General features: G+C 30.6%; 4 protein-coding genes and 1 non-coding gene across 5 annotated transcripts; 2 read left to right on the forward strand and 3 right to left on the reverse strand.

Annotated features, from left to right (window-relative positions):
• LOC114162744 (beta-fructofuranosidase, insoluble isoenzyme 1-like) lies at positions 1-4,458 on the forward strand. Its single transcript, XM_028046711.2, has 7 exons — positions 1-242; positions 1,371-1,379; positions 1,457-2,319; positions 2,425-2,583; positions 3,328-3,566; positions 3,646-3,739; positions 3,990-4,458. The coding sequence occupies exons 1-7, from the start codon at positions 62-64 to the stop codon at positions 4,167-4,169; spliced, it is 1,725 nt and encodes a 574-aa protein (XP_027902512.2). The 5' UTR covers positions 1-61; the 3' UTR covers positions 4,170-4,458.
• A 3,041-nt stretch (positions 4,459-7,499) lies between these two features.
• Positions 7,500-8,648, reverse strand: LOC114186844 (60S ribosomal protein L40-1). The gene is made up of 4 exons (XM_028074892.2): positions 8,470-8,648; positions 8,188-8,377; positions 7,843-7,909; positions 7,500-7,709 (listed from the first exon to the last, which is right to left on the reverse strand). Exons 1-4 carry the CDS (start codon positions 8,570-8,572, stop codon positions 7,683-7,685), a joined length of 387 nt encoding a protein of 128 aa, XP_027930693.1. The 5' UTR covers positions 8,573-8,648; the 3' UTR covers positions 7,500-7,682.
• A 2,505-nt stretch (positions 8,649-11,153) lies between these two features.
• On the reverse strand, positions 11,154-15,765 carry LOC114186834 (alpha/beta-Hydrolases superfamily protein). Its single transcript, XM_028074881.2, has 5 exons — positions 15,416-15,765; positions 15,090-15,325; positions 12,566-12,678; positions 11,847-11,987; positions 11,154-11,622 (listed from the first exon to the last, which is right to left on the reverse strand). The coding sequence occupies exons 1-5, from the start codon at positions 15,654-15,656 to the stop codon at positions 11,373-11,375; spliced, it is 981 nt and encodes a 326-aa protein (XP_027930682.1). The 5' UTR covers positions 15,657-15,765; the 3' UTR covers positions 11,154-11,372.
• Positions 15,766-15,819: 54 nt separating this feature from the next.
• On the reverse strand, positions 15,820-15,899 carry TRNAL-UAG (transfer RNA leucine (anticodon UAG)). Its single transcript has one exon. It is a non-coding gene; the product is annotated as a tRNA-Leu (tRNA).
• Positions 15,900-19,938: 4,039 nt separating this feature from the next.
• LOC114177698 (protein S40-7-like) lies at positions 19,939-21,033 on the forward strand. Its single transcript, XM_028063174.2, has one exon. The coding sequence runs from the start codon at positions 20,071-20,073 to the stop codon at positions 20,707-20,709; it is 639 nt and encodes a 212-aa protein (XP_027918975.1). The 5' UTR covers positions 19,939-20,070; the 3' UTR covers positions 20,710-21,033.
• The last annotated feature ends 3,624 nt before the right edge of the window (positions 21,034-24,657 follow it).

Raw genomic sequence — 24,657 nt, forward strand, 5'->3', positions numbered from 1 at the left:
TTCTTTCCCCAAAGCTTCATCAACCTTTTATTTGATCTGAGTTTTCTGGTTTTATTTTCCGATGGTTTTCCCTAAGTGTAGCACTGTTTTTCTTTTTCTTTTATGGCTTCTATTACTCATCAACAATGGCGTTGAAGCTCTTCATAAAATATATCCGCATCTTCAATCCGTTTCAGCAATTTCCGTCGGTACACAACACAGAACTGGATACCATTTTCAACCTCCTAGACACTGGATCAATGGTAAGGAATTTCAGTGCAATTATCTGTTTTTTTTTTTTTCTGTTTGACTTGAACATAATCATTAACAATCATCAACTGGGTAATTAATGCACAGCATCTTTCATAATAAGAAAAAAGATGCATGGAAGAAAATCTTTTATCGATATATTTCTATATTTCTGCATTCAAGGTGTCTTAGTTTATACCGAAAATTATATGGTAACGGTGGTTTCTATTAGCATCTAAACAACTGAAGAAAAAAGTTTGTATGTCATAGGTAGGATCTAACAACGTGTGTATTTGCCTTTTATCTCCATACTCTTGATCATCGCCATTTAGGTTGTTTAAACGAAAATTTGGAACATCCTTTTGAAGCTTAAATAATCGTTCCTCATGCATTAAGTGGTTCATGATACAGTTAGGTGTAAAGGGATTTGGTTCGTGATGTAAACGTGTGCCTTTTTGCATGGTTTTTTAATGGTTATAAATGGTACATGCGAAACTATTCTATTAGAGACATCAAGGAGCTGGGTATAAAGCTACTTCTAAAAAAAATTGTTTTTTTTTTCGCCGATATGTTGTAATTTTAAATAAAAATTATGAAATTTTAAAAATTTTATGTACATCGATAAGTTGTATTTGCATGACATGATTTTGTTACGATCATTCTTAAATTGAAGTCGTACAAGTTTACAATTTTTCTCGTTTTCTTATTCTATTGTTTTAGTTTAAACTTATGTCATAATGAATAATATAATTTTAGTATGATCCGAATTGAATTGAAATTGTGCAGAGAATTAGACACAATTTCGATATAATCAAATCACACGAAATTGTATCACTCATGCAAAGCACAACTATCTATGTCATAAATTTTTTAAATTTTGTCTATTTTCATCTTTTTTAATTATACCCTATGGATGAAAAAGCTTAAAAAACAAAATCAATATGTTTACAAATTAAAATTACCCGAAGAATATATTAAAAGTAAACCTTTAATAAAAATTGAAAATTGATCATCCATCCACCAGAACCTGTTGATACCCCATTTGTGCTACAAAAAATTTCTCACTGTCCTCACTGTTAACTTGGTTTTGTTTTCATGGTTCCTCAATGGCTGGAACGGACGCAACTAACTATGGCATGTAGATCCAAATGGTAAGGCAAAACATAATCAGATTTTTTGAGTTTTTGAGGAAGAAGATGCTAGATTTGTAACTTTTTTAGCAACGCAGGACCCATGTATTTCAACGGATTCTACCATTTGTTCTATCAATACAATCCGAATGGTTCGGTGTGGGGGAACATAGTGTGGGCACACTCAGTATCCAAGGATCTCATAAACTGGGAATCTGTAGAACACGCGCTCTACCCATCCAAGTCCTTCGACAAATACGGGTGTTGGTCGGGCTCAGCGACAATAGTCCCAGGTATCGGACCCGTGATCCTGTACACCGGTGTCGTAGACGAGAAACAAACTCAAGTCCAATGTTACGCAATACCCGCAGACCTCAAGGACCCGCGCCTCAGAAAATGGGTAAAACCCGATGATATGAACCCGTTTTTGGTGGCGGACAAACCCGTGAACGGTAGTGCGTTTAGGGACCCGACAACGGCATGGTGGAGCAAAGATGGGCACTGGAGAATGGTGGTGGGGAGCAGAAAGAAGGATAGAGGAGTGGCTTATATGTACAGAAGCAGAGACTTTAAGAAATGGGTCCGGTCCCAACACCCGCTCCATTCGAAAAAGGATACGGGTATGTGGGAGTGCCCAGATTTTTACCCCGTTTCGCTTAAAAGCAATTTGGGGTTGGACGCGTCGGCGGAGGGAGAGCATATGAAACACGTGCTGAAAAACAGTCTTGATGTGACTAGGTACGAGTACTACACTGTGGGAACGTATCGTAGGGATAAGGATAGGTATGTTCCTGACAAAACATCCGAAGATGGTTGGGGTGGATTAAGGTATGATTATGGTAACTTTTATGCTTCCAAGTCCTTTTTTGACCCTAGCAAGAACAGAAGAGTTATCTGGGGTTGGGCCAACGAGTCTGATACCAAAGAAGATGATGTTCGTAAAGGATGGGCTGGGATTCAGGTACTGCATTCAGATGTACTTTTCAGGAGATTAACGTTGTTTTGATTGCATAGGTTTTTTGGTATGTATTTGAATAATCATTTGCATGTGTGTTGAAATAATCAGGCGATTCCGCGAACGGTGTGGCTGGATCCAAATCAGAGGCAACTGTTACAGTGGCCAGTTGAAGAATTGAATAATCTCAGAGGAAAAGAAGTTACCCTGAACAAACAGAAGCTTCAGAAAGGAGAGAAAGTTGAAGTAAAAGGAATCTCTGCTGCACAGGTAAAATTTTTAATAAATTAAATATATTTTTATTCTCTAAATTTACATGAAAAGTTGAAATTCGTCCAATATAAAAAATTCATATAGTTTAATTTTCAAATTTTTGAATATATATATATAATAGGATTAAATATGGTGTTGCTTCTTAACTTTCGGTGAATCTAGAATTAGTTCATTTCGAAATTTTGGATCAATTTAGTCTTTCATCTTTCAAAATATGTGGATTTAGTCCTTTTAATCAAACTCTGTTAGGTTTATTTAAGTTTCGTACGAATTTCAAGATTGTATTTGAGTTGTTTATACTGTTTAACACATTTTTATTTTAATGTAAAGTCAAATTACTATGAAACGCGTTTGAAATGTCAAATAAACCTAACAAAATTTGATTAAAATGATTAAATCCACGTATTTTGAAAGATGAATGACTAAATTGGTCCAAAGTTTCAAAATGGATTAATTCCAAAATTTATTGAAAGTTAAGGGACCAAAAACATATTTAACCCTATATAATATTTCTAATCTAACTGTTTGAAATTTTGTATTTTTCATGAGGTTGTAGTCATCGAGAGATTGTGATTCTATATATATCACATTGGTTTTACAATACATAAAAAATATTTGACACTAATTTTAATCAAAAACCTTAAAGTAATTGAATTATGGATCTTTATTCTTATACGGTGTTTAATTTTGTCTTTTTTATTCAATACGATATTTGGACTCGTTCTTGAACCATTATTTCAGGCAGATGTTGAGCTTGAATTTTCATTTTCAAGTTTGGACAAGGCAGAGAAGTACGATGATAAGTGGGTAGATGCACAGGAAGCTTGTGCCAATAAGGGTTCAAATGTGGAAGGTGGTGTTGGACCATTTGGACTTTTGACATTTGCTTCTGAAAAGCTGGAGGAGTTTACTCCTGTGTTTTTCAGAATTTTCAAAGATAAAAAGAAGCATGTCATTCTCATGTGCTCCGATGCAAGAAGGTTAGTGTAAATTCACTTCGGGATAACAACATTATTTTTCTGTCCATTTAAAAACTAATCGGATATTTATTTTGGGCAGATCGTCTTTAAAAGCTGATCTGTACAAGCCATCATTTGGTGGCTTTGTAGACTTGGATTTGACAAAGGATAAGAAAATTTCGCTCAGGAGTTTGGTACGTGCAAATATATAGTCATTCCTCTATTTCGTTTTCATTTTTATAGTCTTTGTTGTGAATGATTCTCATTTTTATTAAATATTTAAAATGATTTTTATTTTTGCGATTTGTATTTAATTTAGTTTTTTTCTGTGACATCGATTAAATAAATAACAGATTAATGTATAGATGATACTATTTATATTACATTTTTACCAAAGACACTAATAATTAATTAATGTTTTTTATTTTTTTAACTAAATTACAGATTGATCACTCGGTAGTGGAAAGTTTTGGAGCAGGAGGAAAGACAATAATATTGTCTCGAGTTTATCCACAGCTTGCAGTGTTAAGTGAAGCTCATCTTTTTGTGTTCAACAATGGCACTGAACCAATCACCGTGGAAAAGTTAAAAGGATGGAACATGAAATCTGCTCAAATAAAATGATTACCTAGAAACCAATTAGTATGCAGAAAATACTTTCCCCACAAAAAAAAAAATTAGTATGCAGAAAATAATATATATAGCTTATCACAGAGTTTGTAGACAAATAGAAAAAGTATAAACAGAATCTTCTTCACATTTTAAAAGAATGTGATCAGAAGATACTGTGTTAGGCTTTTATGTTATTTTAGTTTAGTAGATTAAGAGGTCCAAATTGTGCTACCACTCTAGTTCTTTGTATTAATGGCATTGTAGTTTGATTATCTTAGTATAAAATAACTGTTACTAATAACTAATATCCTCACATTCAAAAGAATTATTCTTCCCCGAGTTCAAAAGCACAGATTGGACATAAGGTATTATTATTCATGAATAAAAAACATTAGAAACATAATAACCTAAAATTGTATTGAAAATACAAAAAAATAAAGAAGAGAAGAGTGTGTGATAATTGATATAAAAAAAATTTAAATATCATTTGGTTACTGTGATTTTTTTTTCTGTCTTTGTAACAGCTACATCATTTGTTTTAAGTCTCTATAGAATATGTTTTAACAGGAACAAAAATTATTTTATAAGAATTAAAACAAAATAATGAAAAAAAAACAATTTTGTGAACTTATTTTATACAATTGTGTTTGGGTGACAAAAACATATATAAATAATGTACAAGTATTTTCAATTCTGTCTGACAGAACATTTGATGTTGTTATAGAACATATATGGAAAACCGTATGTTTGAATTCGGCCGCAACATTTTAGTGCATGCTTAGAGTTACGTTGAAAAACCGATTTTGTGGTCGCAAAAGTTTATATTTGTAGCTTTTTTTGAAAGTGAATTATTTTTCAAAAATTGATTTTAAAATCAAACGTACCAAGATTTTGTGTTGAAGAGTCATGATCACTGTCATATTGATGTTAAATCAAACACACTGTTAATTCAGGCAATTACTTCTGCATCCCATAATTTTCTTTGCACCATATTACTTTTCGGAACACAAAAATCAATTCTGGAAACTTTTCTTTTCGGAAAACAATTGTCCTTCCTTTTAAGGAAAATACTTTCCGAAAAGTTTTTGATGGGTGGAAAAGAAATTCACGAGGTGAAGGAAGTAATTGCCTTTAATCCATTGGGTATTTTCATTTTTGTTTTGATTGCTTTTAAACTTTTTTACGCCGAATTTTCTATATAGAATAGTAGACCAAAGAAAGAACAGGCCAAAAATAGCTTATGAATTAGCTAATCGGCAGAAGATCATAAAATTTATTTAAAAAATAATGATACTTTAATTCACTTTTTTTATCTATTTTTAAACCATCACTACAATTATCATTAGATCATCACATTACTAAAAAGAATAAAAAAAGATTATCTAATGGTGATTGAAATGGTGGATTAAAAGTGGATAAAAAAAGTGGGTTATAATATCATTTTTCTTATTTAAATTCTTATCTTGAATTTGTGATAAAAACATTTTAACTAATAAAAATATCTTATAATTTTTAGATATTTATACGAAAATTGCCTAAACATATATTTAGTTCCTTTTAATATTTTTTCATTCCTATCGTCTAAGCATATATTTATTTATTTCATGTCCCATTATACAAAAAGTACCATGGTAATTGACATAGAAAGTAAATCAAAATGCTACACTTCTTATTTGGATTAAAAAGCGAAAAATTGCAGTGTAATAAGATTGACATACTTACTCGTTGAAAAGGAAGCACCATTTAAACAAATTAAAAATGTATTTAAATCATAATTTAATTTTAATATTTAAAAAACAGGCCAAGCTTCAATAAATCACTTCAATTCTTAAATAATTTAACAAATTTATTTGAAAATTGTTCCAAATTTCTTTATATTTAGGGTTAAATATATTTTTATCTTTTAATATTAAAGTATAAATGTATTAAAATACGTAAAGAATTTAAATACTACTGTCAATAAAGAAACACATCCAATTCACACTTCTAATAATAAAAAATAAAATTGAACCGAAGTAAAGGAACTAATTTTATCTGATGTAGCTTTGCACGTCCCCTCAACATTTTATTATTTTCAGAATGATTTTGAATTATGACCACCATAAACTTCTCGTATGGCTTAACAATCCAGCATAGATCAAAACTTTAAAAATCTCCCACAATTTATAAGCCTAAAATACGGAAAGTAATTTTTTGACAAACTTTCTTTTTGAAAATACTCCTTAAAACCTTCTGCTTTTAGCGCCCAATCTATTTTCCGTTCTAGTTCCTCACGACATCTTCAAAGTCCAATCAATGTACACGTAAGGCATGAGACTATAGTTCTTTTGTAAGATGTTCAAACATAAACATTGTTTTGCAGAATCCAAACGCATTAGAAAAGAAAGAAGGTCCTTCATTATTAGAAACACCAAAGAAAATTTAAGTTAACACGATATAAAATACGATTACAGAAATACTTTGAAATATTATAAAAGGGCATTGAATTACCTACAATAAATAAATTTATATCTTGTACTCAAACCAATATTAAATTTGTAATCATTACTTAATTGATATCTTAATCGAACAATTGAAGTCATTTGTTAATGTCAGCCGTAATAAGAAATCGGCATATGAATTCCAATAGCTACAGCTCCATTAAATATTGTAATTCCAAAAGAATTTCATATTTCAGTACCAAAATACATTCAAACAAAGTAGTATTTATCAAAAACACCAATCTACAAACAAACTTCATTTAAACGTGTATCATGTAAACTAGGATACATAAATTTGATAGATTGAAAAAGCAGTTGTAAAAAAAGGAAAGTACTCCTTCAAGTCTAATAATTTCATCCACTGATATGTTGAATTGTCATTCCAAAAATAATAATTCGATGAAGGTTTATTAAGATAGAGAAATATTATAATTCAAAATAATTTTAAGACCACCCTGCTGAATAGCAACATTGATAAAAGAAAATTAAAGGATGTAGAACGTATAATCTATTGATGTATGATGAAGGAAATTGGAAAAGAGACTACCCATATTGCTACATCATTGCCCGACACTGTTCCTTACATTGAACTAGATATCTATAAAACAGTTTAGTGAAGGTTATTTAAATATAATGAAAACAAAACTGACACAATAAGTGTTCCAGCTTTCAAAAAGATTATAAAACGTATAGGATGCTGCGATATCAACATAGATGTTTGAAGTGTTAGATTATAAAACACTTACAAAATTTTAATATTATAATCTTCCTTTTCATTTCGAGTTAAAGGCAATGACATTCTAATTGTAACGAGAAGATACCAATATGCAATTGTAAAAACAGACTAAAGATTGCAACGAAATACGGAAAGGAAACATAATTTAATGTCATCATCATAGCAATATAACTGACCGCTACAAAAATATCCACCAAAACATTTAACATCAATAAAAACCAGAAACAATTAACGACAAGTATATAATCAACAAACCAGTCCCAGTCCCAAATCCATAAAGAACAAGAGACCAACAACATCAACCAAGATTTACTTGATCTTCTTCTTCGGCCTCAACTGCAAGCACGAAACAATATTCAAAACAGATAAGCATTCAACATATTGGAATAATAAAAAGGCCAAGGTTCAAAAACTGATCAAATCAATGGAATAAACAAGACAAGGGGTATAATTGGCACAATAAACTGACCTGATTACTGTGGCCACACTTCTTCTTGCGGCAGTTCACAGCCCTTGGGTGAAGACGAGCATAGCATCTAACAAACAAAAATCAGGACATTTGAGTAACGGTAAATTATTCATATCAAATGAAAATAAGTAGACGATCAAAAATAAACTTTACAAATTAACAACAAATAGGAACCAATGAAGAATGTACCAACCATGAAAATCAACTGTGAATAATAAACCACAGTTAACAAAGTAGAGATGGATATTAATATAGGGAAAATTATAACCCCTCCTCCATTGTAAGAAAAAAGGGGCTAAGTTATTGTCCCATTAAAAGACAAGTAAAAAATAATTTAGTGCATACTTGCGGCAAATCATCTTGTCTTGGTTGTATTTGCGAGCCAAAGCCATGAGCGAGGGCTCAATGATGCCACCGCGAAGCCTGAGCACAAGGTGAAGGGTCGATTCCTTCTGAATGTTGTAATCGGCCAAGGTCCTTCCATCTTCGAGCTGCTTCCCAGCGAAAATCAAACGCTGTTGATCCGGAGGAATACCTGAGTATTCATTCAACGAGGATTGTTTATGTTATGGAAAATTGAAATTGTGACGAATGGAGTTTCAAAAGGAGTTTGGAATGGTGTGTTACCTTCCTTGTCTTGAATCTTGGCCTTGACATTGTCGATGGTGTCGCTGCTCTCAACCTCGAGGGTTATGGTCTTCCCCGTTAGGGTTTTCACGAAAATCTGCATCTTTGCTGCTCCCTCTGTTCTGCTGCTTCTTCACGAACCAAAGCTTTTATATTCTCCTTCCTAGGGTTTCAAAATACTGAGCCTGGGCTTATGTTTTTATGGACTCAGGCCCATTTGTTTTGTCAGTTTTGTATTGTTGGGCTGGATTTTAGTTAGCCAGATTATTATCTGAATACTCAAATATTTGCATTAGGGCCTTGTTTGGATACAGGTGCAATTTTTAGGAATTTTTCTACTTAAATTTTTTTTTTTTTCATGAGTCCCTCAAAAGTCTTTTCTAACCTTGCATCTTAACGGTCTGAATCTTTTATGTTGCCTTTGTCAGCTATGTTATTTAAACAATGGAAATTGCAAAAGTACAATACAATACATGTTTCTAAATTTTAATCTTAATGCTGTCAATCAATGAAAAGTATTACAAATATTTATTCTTTTAAAAATTAACAACCTTATCATGACAGGGTTGAGTATATAATTATGTTAAGAAAATTACATTGTTGATAATTATTTGGTTTAACTTTTGTTTGTTTTGTTTCCAATCTTCAAAAGAGTGTTCATAAACAATGGCAACATTTATTGTTTTCTTTTCTTTTTTCTTTTTGTTATATCTTTTGGGAACATGAAATAAAATGAATATGAAAAAATGACTTTTTTTTCTCAGACCAAATAGTTCTTAAACTGAGTTCCAAAACTCTTTCAGTTTAAGTGTTTCTTTTCGTAGTATTTTTTGGTCTATGATTTTTTTTTAAAATTGGATGTTAGTTGCCGGATTTTGTTCAGTTTTAAAAACATTCTCCAATATATTAAAAATGTGTATAAAGAGGGTGTTACTTTTACTCTCATTGGCATATGTTTAAAAAAAATTGGGATGTATTTTCTTTTATTCTTATACTTGTATTTATTAGTTTTGTTTGTTCAAAGGAGAAAATTTTAAAAAGTGAAAAACATTTTAATAGAAGAAGAAAAATTATGAAGAATGAGATTCTTTCGATCAAGGGTCGATCAAGGGAAAGAGAATAAAAAAGTGAACAAATAATTTAATAGATACGATAATTTTTTTAAAAATAACTTATAGAAAAATATATTTATAAAATGGTTAAATTATTTTTACTATGTAATTTAATTGTAATTATTATTAAATTATAATTGTATTATTATTTTATGATTTACCTTTATTATTATTATTATTATTATTTATACATTTTTATTATTATTTATTCCAATATTATTTTATTATTATTTTTAATTAATATTTTTTATTTTTTATTTTTATTATAGTAATGATCAAACTAGTTGGTTCTAATTTGCAAAATAGTATTAACGTCCTACACAAACGAATTCCAAATTGTTAAAGTGCATGCTTCATTGCAAAGGTCCCGAGTTTAATAATTATTTGATGGAAATTGTACAATAAAACAAATTATATAATATTAGTTATGATTAAATATGAGGGCTTTTTTAAAATTAAATATATTTTTCATCACTAAATTATTAAAAATCATTAAAAACTATTTTATTGTTAAATTAAATTATAAAATATTTAGTTTTTTTTCAAAGTTATTTAAGACATCATTGGTAACCATACTTAACGTAAACACATACATCATCGCATCGTATATGTATGTATTCTTTAAATATTATGCATGAAATTATATTATGTATGTATTTTTTAAATATTATGCATGATATTATATTATAATGTGACGATACAAAATATATTTACATTTACTAAAAATAAAATAAAATGAACAGAAAATATATGAAAAAATAATTATTAATAAACAAGATAAAGAAAATGAGAATAAAAAAGTGAGAAAACATACCCTTTATAAAACATGTAAAAGTAATATTAAATTTTAAAAGTTTAACAAATAATTATACTATAAAAGGTTGAATTAAAATTATGAAATGAGATACAAAATAGAAAATTCTCTTTTATATATAATTATAGATATATTTAGATACAATTTGTTTTATAAAGATATTTTATATGATTTTAGTAAAATGTAATGTATTTTAAAATGAAAATTTTATAATAATAATAAATAATATAATTTGATTTTATGAGTCACAATAATTATAAATATAAATTCATATATAATAATATGTTAAATGAAAATTATGTTATATATTTCATGTCAAATGATATAAAAAAATACAGATTTTCTTTTTCATTGTTACATTTTCTTAAAAAAGTTATAAATAAATAAATTATACAAGATTTGCAAAATTAATATTGTGATTCAACTTTTTCTTAAAAAAATTACAAAAATAAGGAAAAGATCTTTTTAAATTTTATATTCATTACAATTTAAATTAAATATATATATATACAGAGTGGGATAAAGAAAGAACTTATCTTCTTTTTTTCGTTGAATAAGTTTACAGAATAAGTTATATCTTCATCCCTGTATATAAGTGACAAAATAATATCATATTATATTGCCACAACAAATAATAGTTTACAACGAGATATAATAATTATCATAATAAACCCAGTCCAGTAAATGAAATTTTTAAAACTAACGACACTATAATTTTTGAAAATAACAGCATGTTTAAAAATAAACATGCATACATATATCATAACAGCTAAGTATTAATTAAAATACCAAAAATAAGAGTTCGGAAGTGGGCATAACAGTTGTGTGTGGTTTAAAAAGCTGCAGAAGGATATTCAAATATACAATGAATCGTGTATTGATAAAATTGCACATAATAAATTTATTAGCCGCCAACCTCTTGGGCTTATTGTTAAGATTTTCCACTCTGGATGCCTCGAGCTCAACTAGAGCAGGAACTAGAGGGATGCTATCTTGGGAGCCATAATCTCAAGAAGTCCCTTTGGGTTGTCCACATGAACCCAATGACCAGCATTCGGAAGAACATAGAAGGAAACTTTTCCAAGAGTGTCGGATCCTCGCACACTGGCTAGTTTCTGGATTCTCTCAATAGCATCTTGGTCCCATCTATCACTTTTTTCAGCACGCAAAATCACTATTTCCATACCTTTGGGAGGCTTCTCCAGAAGATTCCAGTAAGACTTTTCGCTGCATAATTTTAAAGTTCGGGATTTGTTACTTTTGGCTGCGGAGGGAGATCGCAGAAAACACTCTAGAAAACAAAAGGTTTAAATAAAATTTTCATACATCTGTGTTTCAAGAGAGGTTAAGTTGTCAGATATTCGAATAACTGTCTTCTATTTCTTATTTCAAATATTTGTGTAAAAGATCATTTCAAATGTTTTACTAAAACTAAACGATGCTTCATTTACCAGTAAGAATCGAACATCTCTTTAGCATTTTCAAGATCAAATATCCACGTCTCATGATCACCAGCTTTTTTCAGGTTGGTGCCTATCCAGTCCGACAGTGCTTTAGAGTAACCAAGTCCCATAAGATGACTCACAAGCCACCTGAAAAAAAGGTGCAGTGTATATTTTAGTCCAACTGCATTATTAGATTGGCACGAGGAAGATTCGTATATCGTACATTTTTTAGTGTTTGGTAATCAAAACACTGCACTTTCAATAAGTTTCAAGACCTCAGTACTTTTGGACATTAGACAAACAATCAGATCATGAAAAGGAAATGAAGAAAGAACCGAGGGTGTCCTTCATTCGGCAACATAAATTACCTCAATCACTATGCTTAAAATGTCTAGAAAGCATTTGTAGATTTACACTTACACCGTACATCAAACGCAATATCCAACACTGTAACCGGCACTTTATTTCATTATATAGAAAAAAGCAGATCATATACACGAAAAATGGGAAAATGAATAATTCTCTATCTACAGTCTCTAAGATTACAAGGAATACGAAAAATTAGCTTCAAACATATTGTTTAGAATAGAATATATTCATCATAAATGTACTCCTAAACTGCTACTGGAAGAGGAAACATATATCATGAAATAGATAATGTCCACTACCAAAAATTATTACTGGCCTAGCATCATAAGAAAAGGTTCAGGGATAAGGAGTCTCACTTGCGAGATGAGAATTGTGTTGGTAAACTCTGCAAGGTTGCTAGAACATCCCGGACTTCATCGTTTCTGTTTTCAGGGTTCACTTCACCAGGGACAGAATCCAATACCCAGAGCTGTTCTTCAGAAGGGATAAAAAAAGAAACATAAAGAGGACTTCAGGCCTATAGTACAAATGCTTCATTTTAAAATCCATAATACGGTTCTTGAAAAATACCAAAATTTCAGACTGAGACAGAAAGTGAGAGAATTTATTAAACTGAAAACTTTTGTCCAAATCGGATTTTAAAGGTAAGAAAACCAGCTCTGTTCTACATAGATCTGACAACAGTGAGGTAAAATGTTTTGCCTCAGTTGTCCATGAAACTGGCTTTGGATCAACTTGAGCTCAACACGAATGTTTTAGTATTTTAATTTTAATTCAACTTCAATTAAAGATCGATTTCATTAAAATCAGACCAGTCCTACACAGATCCAAGAACAGTGGGAAAACATTAGTTTCCAACTGTGTAACCTACAACTTATTATCTTAATTAACTAAAAGAGATTTACCAACATTATCATCACAAAAAGAACGCAAGAAAAATTTGAATAGTAATTTTACAGCAACTCTCCATATATAATTCAAAATTGCTCAGCAGAAACAATACTAAATGATTATATATATAATAGCTTCTGAATATTACACAACTGAAGCAAAATTTAAAATACAACAGAAGGATATCAACAATCGAAAGGGTCAAGAATGTGAGTTAGAGAACCCCCTTACCAAACTTAGGATCTTCTTTTCTTAACAACTCGGTATCACACTCAAGAACCCGTCATGTAGCCTTACAACCTTTGATTAAAGAATAAAACATCTCATTACCATCTTAGTAGCTTAGAAAAAGAAAAATGATGGTGATTATTCAAGAAATAAATAACTAATAGTACAGTTGCACACAAATATGGATAGAATATGGGAAAAAAGAGTAGCTCAAGAGGAGTTGAAGCCCTACTCTCCCCTTTTCTAAAAATGGCCGTGTTCCGTGTATACTAATGGACTTTATGCAAAGCTTTCAAAGTAAGTTTTGGCTAACAAGTTCAATTTTGAGTGCATGTGGTGTCCAATACAGGATTTTCGTTGATCCTACTAAAGTAGAAGCGGTAATATAATGGAGCCAATCCATTACACCTACAAAAGTAGAAAAAGTTTCATAGGATTGGTAGGGTATCGTAGAAAGTTCATTGAATGTTTTTTCATATTTAATCTTAAAACTAATTGCTATTAAGCAATGTTTTTTGACAAATATACATTCCCCACTCCAAGAATTGAGGTAAATGATGTTGGACTTCCCAAACTCCCCCTTCACAAATGCCTGTTACACCATGCAAGCCTACCAAAATTAGATATAAGCTCTAATACAATGTCAGATTTCATCTTAAAACTAATTGCCATCCAGTGAAATTGTCCAAATGATATATAAGTCGCATTTTAAGAATTGAGGCATCTGATGCAAGACTTCACAACAAGTTTCTATCGATTGACAGTACCCTTGACTAAATTGACTCAAAAAGGGCATAAATTTATGTGAAATACAACATGAATTTATGGTTAATAGAATTTAGTTTAAGGATCTTGTGTATGTTTCTTGTGGCAATAATATGTTACTGTGAAAAATAGGAAGGTAGAATAATACAGATGTAACCCCTATAACACGCACTAGAATTCAACATGGAATCTAATACCAATTTCTGATGCTTTACAAAATTTTGAAGTATTTTTGCATCAAAGGCTGATATTATGAATTCAAATGTCAGGCTAGGACTATTATACGACAAAAAGCATACAATCTGAAAGACTAATCCACCAATGTTCCTAATTAACAATTGTAGGGGCACCATAGCATCATTGCATAGAGCGGAATTTCCCGAATTCACAATTGTGACTTTGTCCGTTATTGCAGCCCCTATCATTGCTATGGTTGTAGCATGTGTCCAGCATCCTCTTGTCATCTCTAGTCAGTCTACGGCCAATTCTTGAGATAATCCTAAGCTCTTTTTCTTTATACATATACAGTTGATGTATAATTTCAACCATTTTCTAACTTGCACTATATGTCTACGACATTACTACCTATATGGTATGATATCTGCAAAATTGATAACACCGTAGTCCACTAAAAGGAAGAGTTATATAGTTTAAGTATAACATCAATTGCATTCTACTCAACATAAGACTCCAAAGTCCTCTAGTTTGCGGTATAACAACATATCTTGTCCCCACAACAATGTTAAACATGACTCAAATCAACAGCTAAATAACTTATCATGTCATCAGGAACCGTTTTCTGTTTAGTTAACTATGGTTAGTTTAGAGTTTGCTATTCTGCCTTTTTGTATCATGAGCTCCTATATAAATTTGTTCCATGTACCTTGTTTAGGCGTGAAAAATGAAATATTCTCATCTTTCCAAGTTCAATAAATAATATTGTATTCAACTGTTGAAAATATAATTAGCTATTACAATAGAGAAGAGAAGAGAAACCTGTTTAGGAGACAGAACAGAATGGCCATAGTCACCGTGGCTACAACTCTCAGCAAACTGCAAAGCCACCTTTCCACCCATGGAGTGACCTACGACAACCTCAGGCCAAGGCCAGCCTTCAGCCTTCACCAAATCGGCCAAATCTTTGGCCGCAGATTCAATATTGTGAGGTGGATTCAGTTCTCTCTCCGTCGATTTCCCGTGGTTCCGCATATCCAACATCACCGTCCTCCAATCTGCACGGAAAGAAAATCGGTAAATGATATTCGATTTAGAGTAACAAATTAAAAAAAAAAAAAGGAAACATGAGAGTCGAGCGCGAGTACTGGAAGAGGGAGAGGAATTGGAGAGAGAGGCCAAGAGGTTGCGAGAGAAGGAGCGCCAGTTTCTGGAGGATCCCAAAAAGCCATGGATGAAAACGGCCGTTGAAGTGTAAGGCTTCTCCGGATTCGCTCGTAATTCCTCGTAGGCTACGGTTTGCAGCCACCTTGGACGAGGGAGAGTCGCTGAGTTGAGGAAGCGAGTTAGGAGAAGGGTACTGTTTCTGATTCTCAGAGATGTCGCCATTCTCTGCTCTGCTTTTACTGGGCTTTTAGTTCTGCTGTGACATTAACGGTTATGGACACCTTGGCCCAATGGAAGACGGAGAATAATGGTATCGCCTAGTTTAGGGGAGAAGTTTAGATGTAAATTAATAAATCAAAAATGAAAAAAATAAACAAAATAAATTTGACAGCTGTGGGATTTGAACCCACGCCCTTTCGGACCAGAGCCTAAATCTGGCGCCTTAGTCCACTCGGCCAAACTGTCATATGTTCAAAGATTTTCAAATGGCAACTGAAGTTAAAATAGCTGATTGATGCTTTGCAAATCCTGATGTATATAATATGTATTGTAGCTCGTTAAGCCGGTTGTGTTCATAAAGAGGACTATTTTTTTTTTTAATATTTTTATCTCTCATATATGTTTATGTTTGTAGAAAACTTTGTTAAATATCTATGGTTAAATAAATTTTATTTGTGTGATTGGAATATAAATTGAAATACTAAAATTAATGAGATGACACAATAAATTGATTATTGTATATAGAATTCGAGAGATTCACTTGGATCCTAATTTATGCAAATGTCCAAGTGGATAGTTTGCACCACTTTTAATTGAATGATGTTAATATTGTACTTACACATATTTCAAAAAGTCTATTGTCCCACCAATTAAGAGAGATTCCACAAAATTGACATGTGTGATGATTTGATAAAAATTAGTTAACAAGGTATGTGAAATGGATTTATACATGGAATAACATGCATGAGTTACCATTCCTATAATGCAAGAAACTTTGTTTCACAAACAATAATACATGGAATGGTATATAATCAATTTTATATATATTTGATTGTGATTAAACTTGATACAATATAATGACTTAGAAAAAATATTAGAACATAATATATATTTCAGATTGTTAATACTTTAATCATGTTGTATTAAGTGAGTCACCATCATTATATCACAACCTCTAAGTTCATGATGTTTGTTTCACGACCCATTTTAGAGACACAACATTTGATTATGTCAAGTTGGAATGACTTTCAAGAAAATTTGTTTGTGTCAAATCTTATAACACTAACTTTAACTCATGCTTAAATACAACTATATTTCTTAAGAGATTTACATAATTAGAGTTATAACTCCTTTCATCGTCCTTTCGAAACTATATTGTGTACAATAAATACCTTTGCAAAAACATGACATAATAGATGGTGACCTAGTGAAAATCATCATGTAGACTAAATCATTATCATTGTTATAAAAAATGTAACCCAACTTTTTATTATAATTGGCAATGATGTGGTGGAAGAAATTTTTGTTCTAAATTGGATTTCACTACTAGAATCTTTCTTATTACATAGGATTTTTCTTGAAAATTTGTTAAAAAAATTTGCAAGAAAATATTTTTTTCTATCGTTTTTTCTAAGAATCTTAATTGGCAAGTAATTCCTCCATAGGTAATTATTTCCTACAAAATTATAAAATTCGCAAGTATTTCCTACAAAATTTGTTACGAAAAATGTTTAATACAAAATATTTTGCAAAAAAAATAGTAACGATTTCTTGTAGTTTTTTTTCACAACAAAATTTGTAAGTATTCATACAAAAAAAATTAAATCAAAATTGGAAGGAAATATGAGTTTTTTTAACAGTGTTTCAACATATAAACTATATTAGTGACTAATGCACATTTACATAAATTTATTAACTAACCATGAATACTATTGTTCTAGTACTCTCATAGTCTTATATCATTTGAGAGTTGAAACTAAAGATAATTTAAAACACATTTTTCCTTCAATCTCCAAAAATATATTTTGAATATAAAATTATGATAAGTCCTTTAAGCTACAAAAAGTCCTTTAAGCTACAAAGTGGGAAGGTAATATGTCAACCATAAATCTTTGACTTTACTTCACACACTAAAAGATCTTTCACTTTAAATCGTTATTTCTTAAAGTACAAATACAATCTAGATTGTCTCTCTTTAATATAAGTAAATCATGATTCCATTTAAGGATGTCGAAAAAATTCGTATTTGCGGGTATCCGCAGATAAAATTCAGAACGGATAGGAAATAGATATTGAAAATGAATATTTGTGAATAATAGGTACGAATATTTTTTATACCTGCATGTTAACGAGGCAGGTATAAGTATCATAGTATCTGTATCGTGGATACCCGTACCTGTGGATACTCATACTCATTATACTCTAATTCAAATTAAACAAAATATTATTAAAACATTAACACATTGATTTTGAATGAGTTATTTTTTATCAATTGGTTTTTAAAAAATCTCAATTTATTTGTATTCAACATTATCTAAATGAGTTATTTTCACTTTATTTGAAATTTATAAAGGTTATGCATTATATTTTTATTTGAATTTATGGTTAAATTTTCTTATTAAATATTAAATATATTTTTTTGTAAATACTTGCACGTACCCATGGATATTAAAAAAATATGTAGGTACTCACATAACGAATACCCGCACGAATATAAATACGGATACGAGACATATATTTATATAGCGAGTAGGGTATGTGAGAGCTACTACCCATACGAGACATATATTTAACAAACAACTATCTTATAAACAATTTTTTCTAAATTAGCAGGTCAAAAATGTATAGTTTTCTATTTATATTTTGTTGAATAGCATGACAAAAAATATGTAATATTAGCAATGTTTTCTTATACTATATGGATACTTTATTGGAAACAATTCATCATACATTGCTGGTGAGCATGATCAAGACATTGATTAATAATTTTACTATGATTGTCATTACTAAAAAAATTATTTAAATATTTGAATACTAATAAATAAATAAATAATTTTTTAAGTGGGTTAGTGAGCCAACCCACTTAACCTATCAACCCGTGGTGGGTTGAGCCAGGTTATAAAATTTATGGCTCACCATAAATTAAGCCGAGTTAGATTCACTCATCTTCAACCTGCCTTGTGGTGAGCCAACCCGTGAATTGACTCACTCTAACATGTCATTATCAATACTAATGATTTTGTTCCAAATAAAATTAAGAACAACATTTAATATTATTTTGTATTATACAACGTACTTATTTAATTTTTTTAGAATATTTAATTTTAATTTTAAAATTTAAATATAAATATTTTAACACATGGAATCATCTTGGCGTTCGGGTATGTTTGAGAAAAAAAAAATCTTATAATTTGCTATATATTAAAGTAAATAAATTTTCAAAACTTATTTTATAGGTAACCTTTCATATTTAAAATAATTTTATTATTTTTATGTTAGCATAATTTTAAAGTGATGGTCTGTTATATTATTTTAATAATATTAAAAGATTAAATTAAATTTAATATTTATTAATTAATAACTCCTAGTCTTATTAAAAAACTAAATATTAATTAATTACTCTACAAATCATTTTAAAATTATATTAAACACATTAATTATTAAATAAATTCATCAATTTTATTAAATTAAAACTAAACAATCAATGTAACTTAAATAAAAAATAAATAACCGATGAAGAAATGAAAAAGAAAAAGAAAAAGAAAATTCAGGTACGGAGAGAGTCGATTTCTGCATCTCAGTGATCATCAGCAAATAGGTCAAGTAAATAAATTGATAAAAAGAATTATTTGAATATTTAGAAGAAGAAAAAAAAGTATACATAGAAGTAAGATTATTTTTTCAAAAAAATATTAAACGAAATTTAACCTTATTTAAAAAGACGGGTTAAATATATTTTTTATTTCTTAATTTTTAGTGAATTTTGAAATTAGTTTATTTTAAAATTTTGTACTAATTTAATCATTCATCTTTTAAAATATGTAAATTTAATTTTTTTAATCAAACTTTATTATATTTATTTGATATCTCAGACTTAACATTAAAATAAAAATGTGTCAAATAGTATAAACAACTCAAATACATTTTTAAAATACATGCAAAACATCAAATAAATCTAACAAAATTTAATTAAAATCTATGTATTTTAAAAAATAAAGAATTAATTAATTTAAAATTTCAAAAATTAAAAAACTAAAGACATATTTAATTTTTGAAAAAGTGTTAAAAGTTGAGTGTACCGTGTTTGAAGTGGTAAGTGGAGCTTGTTGTTTGGATTGAATGCGTGGCTTGAATTTCAATTCTGGTTTTCAGGGTCACTCTAGTAGGACTTCCAGGCCTATGACTAGACTAAGAGGAGAAACCAAAACACGTTTAATTGCGAATTTGCCACGTCATGGGTGGAAGAGGTTTCACATTTTCTCATTCTTTTCGTTTTATTTACCACTCTGCGACCCTCCGCCACATCACCCACATTCTTTCACTATCTCTCATTTTCTTTCCCCTTCACTCCTCTCTTTCACTCTTCCACTCTTTCCTATCCCCACACCAAACAAACAAAAAAAAAAAATAACAACTCATGGACCCCACACCCTCCTTCCACCGCCGATCCTCCTCCTCTTCCTCCGACCGCCTCCTCGGTCGCTACCCCGCCACCGCTGCCGCATCCCCCTCCCCTGCCGACGAGCTCAGCGAAGCCGAGCTTTTCTGGGCCGCCGATTCCTCTGAATCGGAACCCCAACACCACGCTCCCTCGCCCAAAACCCGCCTCCGCAACTTCGATCGCCCCGTCGATTCCGGAATCCTCGTCGTGCTCACGGAGCCGGATTCCCGTGGCGGCGTGTTCCGCGGCAAGTCCCCTGTTCAAACCTCCTCGCGAATGATGATTCCGTCGCTGCCCAGGCCGCCGGCTTCCGACTACCTCGCGCAGTCCGCGCCTTCCAGAAAGTTCCAGCAATCGGCGCCCGTCAAGGTCCCGATTCTGATTGCGGCCAGCGCCTCCAGGCGCCGCAACGCCGACGAATTCGCGCGCGTGATCGATGACGACGTCGACGACGACGAGGAGATGCTGCCGCCGCACGAAATTGTGGCGAGAGGCTCCGGGGTTTCGCCCAAAACCACTTTTTCGGTGTTGGAAGGAGTTGGGAGAACCCTCAAAGGGAGGGATCTCCGTCAGGTTAGAAACGCCGTTTTGCGTCAAACCGGTTTTCTTGATTGATTAATTTAATTTTACTTACTTTCCCTTTCTATCTTTTTTCTCTCTCTTGATGAGGTGGGGAAGTTAAATTTTGATAGCTTCTCTGCACTATCGGTGACCGTGATAGTTTCGCTCCACGTAACTTCGTTTTCGGATGTTCTTTTTGTTCTGTGCTTGATATAGAATCTGGAAACATGTTAGTTGATGGACCAAACTTGGATAAAGTCTATCTTTTTTTTCTTTTTCCTTTTCTTTTTCTCTTCCTCCCTCCATTTTTGTATTGGATCACTTCGATTTTGTTGGAACATTTAAATGGCTAAACTTTAATGTTCCCTGTTCTTATCATACTCCATTTGCACTGTCTCTGAAAGTTTAGTCTGTGGAGATAAATATATGAAGCAATCCTGTGTTGATGAATGGAGTGAACACTAATCAGATAATTGGTGCTTTTCATGTGATTGTAAACATTATCTAAGCATTATTCACTTGCTTTGAAAGGAGGGGAAGTACAATGATTGTGCTTTGAAAAGCTTGGAGAGTTGGTGAGATTGTTGTCCGTATTCGTGTTAACATGTTTCACTATGAATATTACACCAGGATTAGATTCTTATTAAGCTCAATAAAGAACCATGATTACTGGTGGTTAGATCTAAATGCGACTTATTAGGTTTGTAATTTTCTGATATGGAATAGTTCTGATTTGTTAATGACATCCCATTTTCCTGCATGTTCTGTTTCTCGTTTCTCACTCTGCTTTCAGCCGAATTTCGAATCGTACCATAGAGATGTGTGTGATGTAGGGAATTTGGTTGGGTAAAATGTTGATTACTGTAGAATATTGGGATTGCTTGGAGTATGTACAAGTAAAAGATTTGGTTCATTGACTTGTGTTGGGTAAGATCATGAATTTTCCCCAGGTGAAATTTCATTGTTTGGCCCACATCAGACGAAGTTGTGGGCAAGTACATCGATTCGTGGCCTCGGAAGTTGCTTGTTGAACTGGTGTTACCAGTCATGGAAAATGGACAAATCGTTTTCATAATTTAAAATGGTTTATTTTTTCATCAACTAAGGAAGCAAGTTGGACAAAAGTTTCAACATCAATTCATCTAAACACATGTTTCGTGTTGTTTTACGGAAAAAGTAGAATGCTGTCTCACAAGATTGAATTTATTGTACTGCCACCGTGATAATGAAATGGCTGAATGGATTAAATTGGATCACAAGTTGCTCGCAAAAGGATACTTAAATTAGTTTAGTTTGACAAAGGTAAATTCAGATTTAGATAATACTCAAACCTCCAACAGTTAGTTATATATTTGCATACACTTAAGCACTGTGATTTAGGTATTTATAGGAATTGTTCTCTCGAACAGGTTTAAAAATCACTGTGATTTTTTAATGCTTTTACTCGTAAAAATTCTTTTTTTTTCTTTGAAAACAATGTGTCAAAAGCAACCTATTCATAATATATCTTCCAAAGCCCAATCAATTTTTCGAAGTCCAAAATTAGGCTCTCAATGCCAAATTATTACTTTTTTTAATATTGTTTTAAAAATATTTTTAATTATATAAATATATAATCTGTAATAAAAATATTCATTTAGGAAGATACATTTACAATATTAATTTCATGTTAGACTGAGATTAATAAATTGGAAAATGTATAATTAATTTTAGATATATAAAATATATTATTATTAATTAAAGTTTATAATTAATAAATCTATTATTTGAAAATATATTTTTTTAATGTGAACGAGTTTTATTATTGTTAATAAATTTAGTTTTATAAATGTTTTTAAATATTTTTTAATTGAGCTTTATTAAATTAGCTGGTTAAAAGATTCTTCTTGACCTTTTCTTAAGGATTTGTCTTTTTTTTTTAATCTTAGTTTGATATTGTACTATTTAAGTCACTGAATCTGACAAAAGTATTCATGGAATCAAGCTTGTAAATATGGTGTCTCAAGAACTGAAATAAATAAATATCTACAGTCTTGTTCTCTTTTTTAAGTTGGGTAATGGATAATGACACAAAAATTTATAATTTTATAAATTATTATTTTATTATAATAATTTATTTTTATCTTTATTACGTTAATATAATATTTTATTGTAAAAGAAATTGTCAAAGTGAATGTAGATAAAAAAAGTGGTGTTAATTTTTTTTTCCTTTTTAAATATGCCAGTATTTTTTTTTCCGGTTTTTTTTTAGTATTTATGTAACTACGAATAAAGATATCATTTACTAGTTTGTAACTTTTGTGAATAAAGGTGTGAATTGCCATAAAATTTGAGAAAATAAAATTAAGGATTTTATTGATTATATTAATAGTATGGAGAAAACGTAAAATATAATAGTGATGCCAATATGATGCTTGAAGATTGTTAAAATACGTCTATAGTGTGATTATATTTGTAATGATAGGAAGAATACTTTGATTGCTTTTTCTTTTCTATATTATTCGTTTAGTTATGCTTATGGACTTAAGCCGACCTTTACAACTTATTTGTATTTTTCTGATCGAAATATAATTGTAATTTAGTATAGTTACCGATAATACTTATGTCTTAATTGCTTAAATAATTTGTTATTAACTTTAAAAAACTCACTCAATGTGTGTGGATCAAATTGATAGATATATTTGTATGGAACAATTATAAATGAGAAGTGACGAATTTTTAATCAATATTTGAGGAGTGTTAAAATCTATAATATAAAAATTTATGGGATGTCAAATATATAAAATATATTAAAATTTTAAAAAATAATATAATCACAATCTAACCGAATTTTAAAAAAATATTTTTCTTAAAATTTTCTCAACAAGAACAATTGAATTCAACTTAACATAAAACGTATTTAAATTCATAGATAACAAAAAAATTATCCATGAAAATACTCGTGATAGCATACTCCAAGTTACCTTTAGCAACACCATATATACTTGCGTATTACAAATCCCATTATACTTTGATACAACATGTGTAAAAAAACTATAAAATGGTGTTTTAGTATTAATATTGTGTTTAAAATAGTGAAACTCCATTATTATTTTAATAATAAAGGGTTTAAATATAAATAGAAATTTCATAAAAGAGTTTCATTACTTTAAAATACACAATTTCTTTAAAAACTATCTTTCTAAAGCTCTCTTACTTCTATCTAAGTTATCTCACATTATATTTTGAAAAATCATACCGTAGAATTACTTCTGGTGGTGAGTTCTTCAAGATTAACAAATCAATTTCTCTATTTGAGTAAGTTAATTTTTTGTCCCTTTTACATGTTCAATTTGTTCTTATTTTGCATGTGGATCTATCTAATCTACATGTGTCTTTAGAGTCATCTATAAGATTCTAATTGATCAATGGTTCTAAAGGTGTACATCGACTATGTTTGTGTTGTTCTTAGAAGCAAATAAATATTCTTATGCATTTGAGGTTGTTCTACAATATTGAGTTGTTACTCAATGTAAAGGAAGCTAATTACAGCTATTATAAGTTCTAAACTGGTTCAATTGACTGAATGTGTAGTTGCATGTGTGATTCTATGACAAATTGTTGATTTTGAAGAGTATGGGCTGTTGAATTGAGGATGGTAGAATCTTAAGTTTACATATTTTAGGATGTATGATGAATTTTGGGGATTTGATGAATAGTATAATGAATGAGTTGGTTTGAAGCATCGGAATGGAACATGCCTGAATCTACATAATTGCAGAAAAAGAAGATCAGAGACTTGTTGGTTATCCTAATTCTATGAAATGCTTTAAAGTAAGGATATCCTAATACATCCTAATACTCCACTAGTCATTCAAACTCATATAAATAAGGATGGACTAGGGGTTGAGAGTGAGGTTCTGTCAACAGATTTTTTGAAATTTTAGTGACTTGTATACAATCAAGCATTAAAACTTCTTTGTTTTTCAATATTAATAAATTTTATTTGAATAATTCAGTATA

Source organism: Vigna unguiculata, chromosome 1 (genome assembly GCF_037176805.1).
Source record: "Vigna unguiculata cultivar grain cowpea cultivar isolate G323 ecotype 2 chromosome 1, ASM3717680v1, whole genome shotgun sequence".
Classification (NCBI taxonomy): domain Eukaryota; kingdom Viridiplantae; phylum Streptophyta; class Magnoliopsida; order Fabales; family Fabaceae; genus Vigna; species Vigna unguiculata.

Bases quoted from the DNA above. Each gene is read 5' to 3' on its own strand.
- LOC114177698 (XM_028063174.2), top strand. From the start codon at position 20,071: ATGGACCCCACACCCTCCTTCCACCGCCGATCCTCCTCCTCTTCCTCC.
- LOC114186844 (XM_028074892.2), bottom strand. From the start codon at position 8,572: ATGCAGATTTTCGTGAAAACCCTAACGGGGAAGACCATAACCCTCGAG. The intron at 7,910-8,187 runs GTATGCACTAAA...TTTGTTTGTTAG, and splicing joins GACAAGATGATTTGCCGCAA to ATGCTATGCTCGTCTTCACC. The intron at 7,710-7,842 runs GTCAGTTTATTG...TCGTGCTTGCAG, and splicing joins AGTGTGGCCACAGTAATCAG to TTGAGGCCGAAGAAGAAGAT.
- LOC114162744 (XM_028046711.2), top strand. From the start codon at position 62: ATGGTTTTCCCTAAGTGTAGCACTGTTTTTCTTTTTCTTTTATGGCTT. The intron at 2,320-2,424 runs GTACTGCATTCA...TGAAATAATCAG, and splicing joins AAGGATGGGCTGGGATTCAG to GCGATTCCGCGAACGGTGTG. The intron at 2,584-3,327 runs GTAAAATTTTTA...CCATTATTTCAG, and splicing joins AAGGAATCTCTGCTGCACAG to GCAGATGTTGAGCTTGAATT.
- LOC114186834 (XM_028074881.2), bottom strand. From the start codon at position 15,656: ATGGCGACATCTCTGAGAATCAGAAACAGTACCCTTCTCCTAACTCGC. The intron at 15,326-15,415 runs GTACTCGCGCTC...CTTTCCGTGCAG, and splicing joins CAATTCCTCTCCCTCTTCCA to ATTGGAGGACGGTGATGTTG. The intron at 11,623-11,846 runs GTAAATGAAGCA...AAAATTATGCAG, and splicing joins GAGATGTTCGATTCTTACTG to CGAAAAGTCTTACTGGAATC.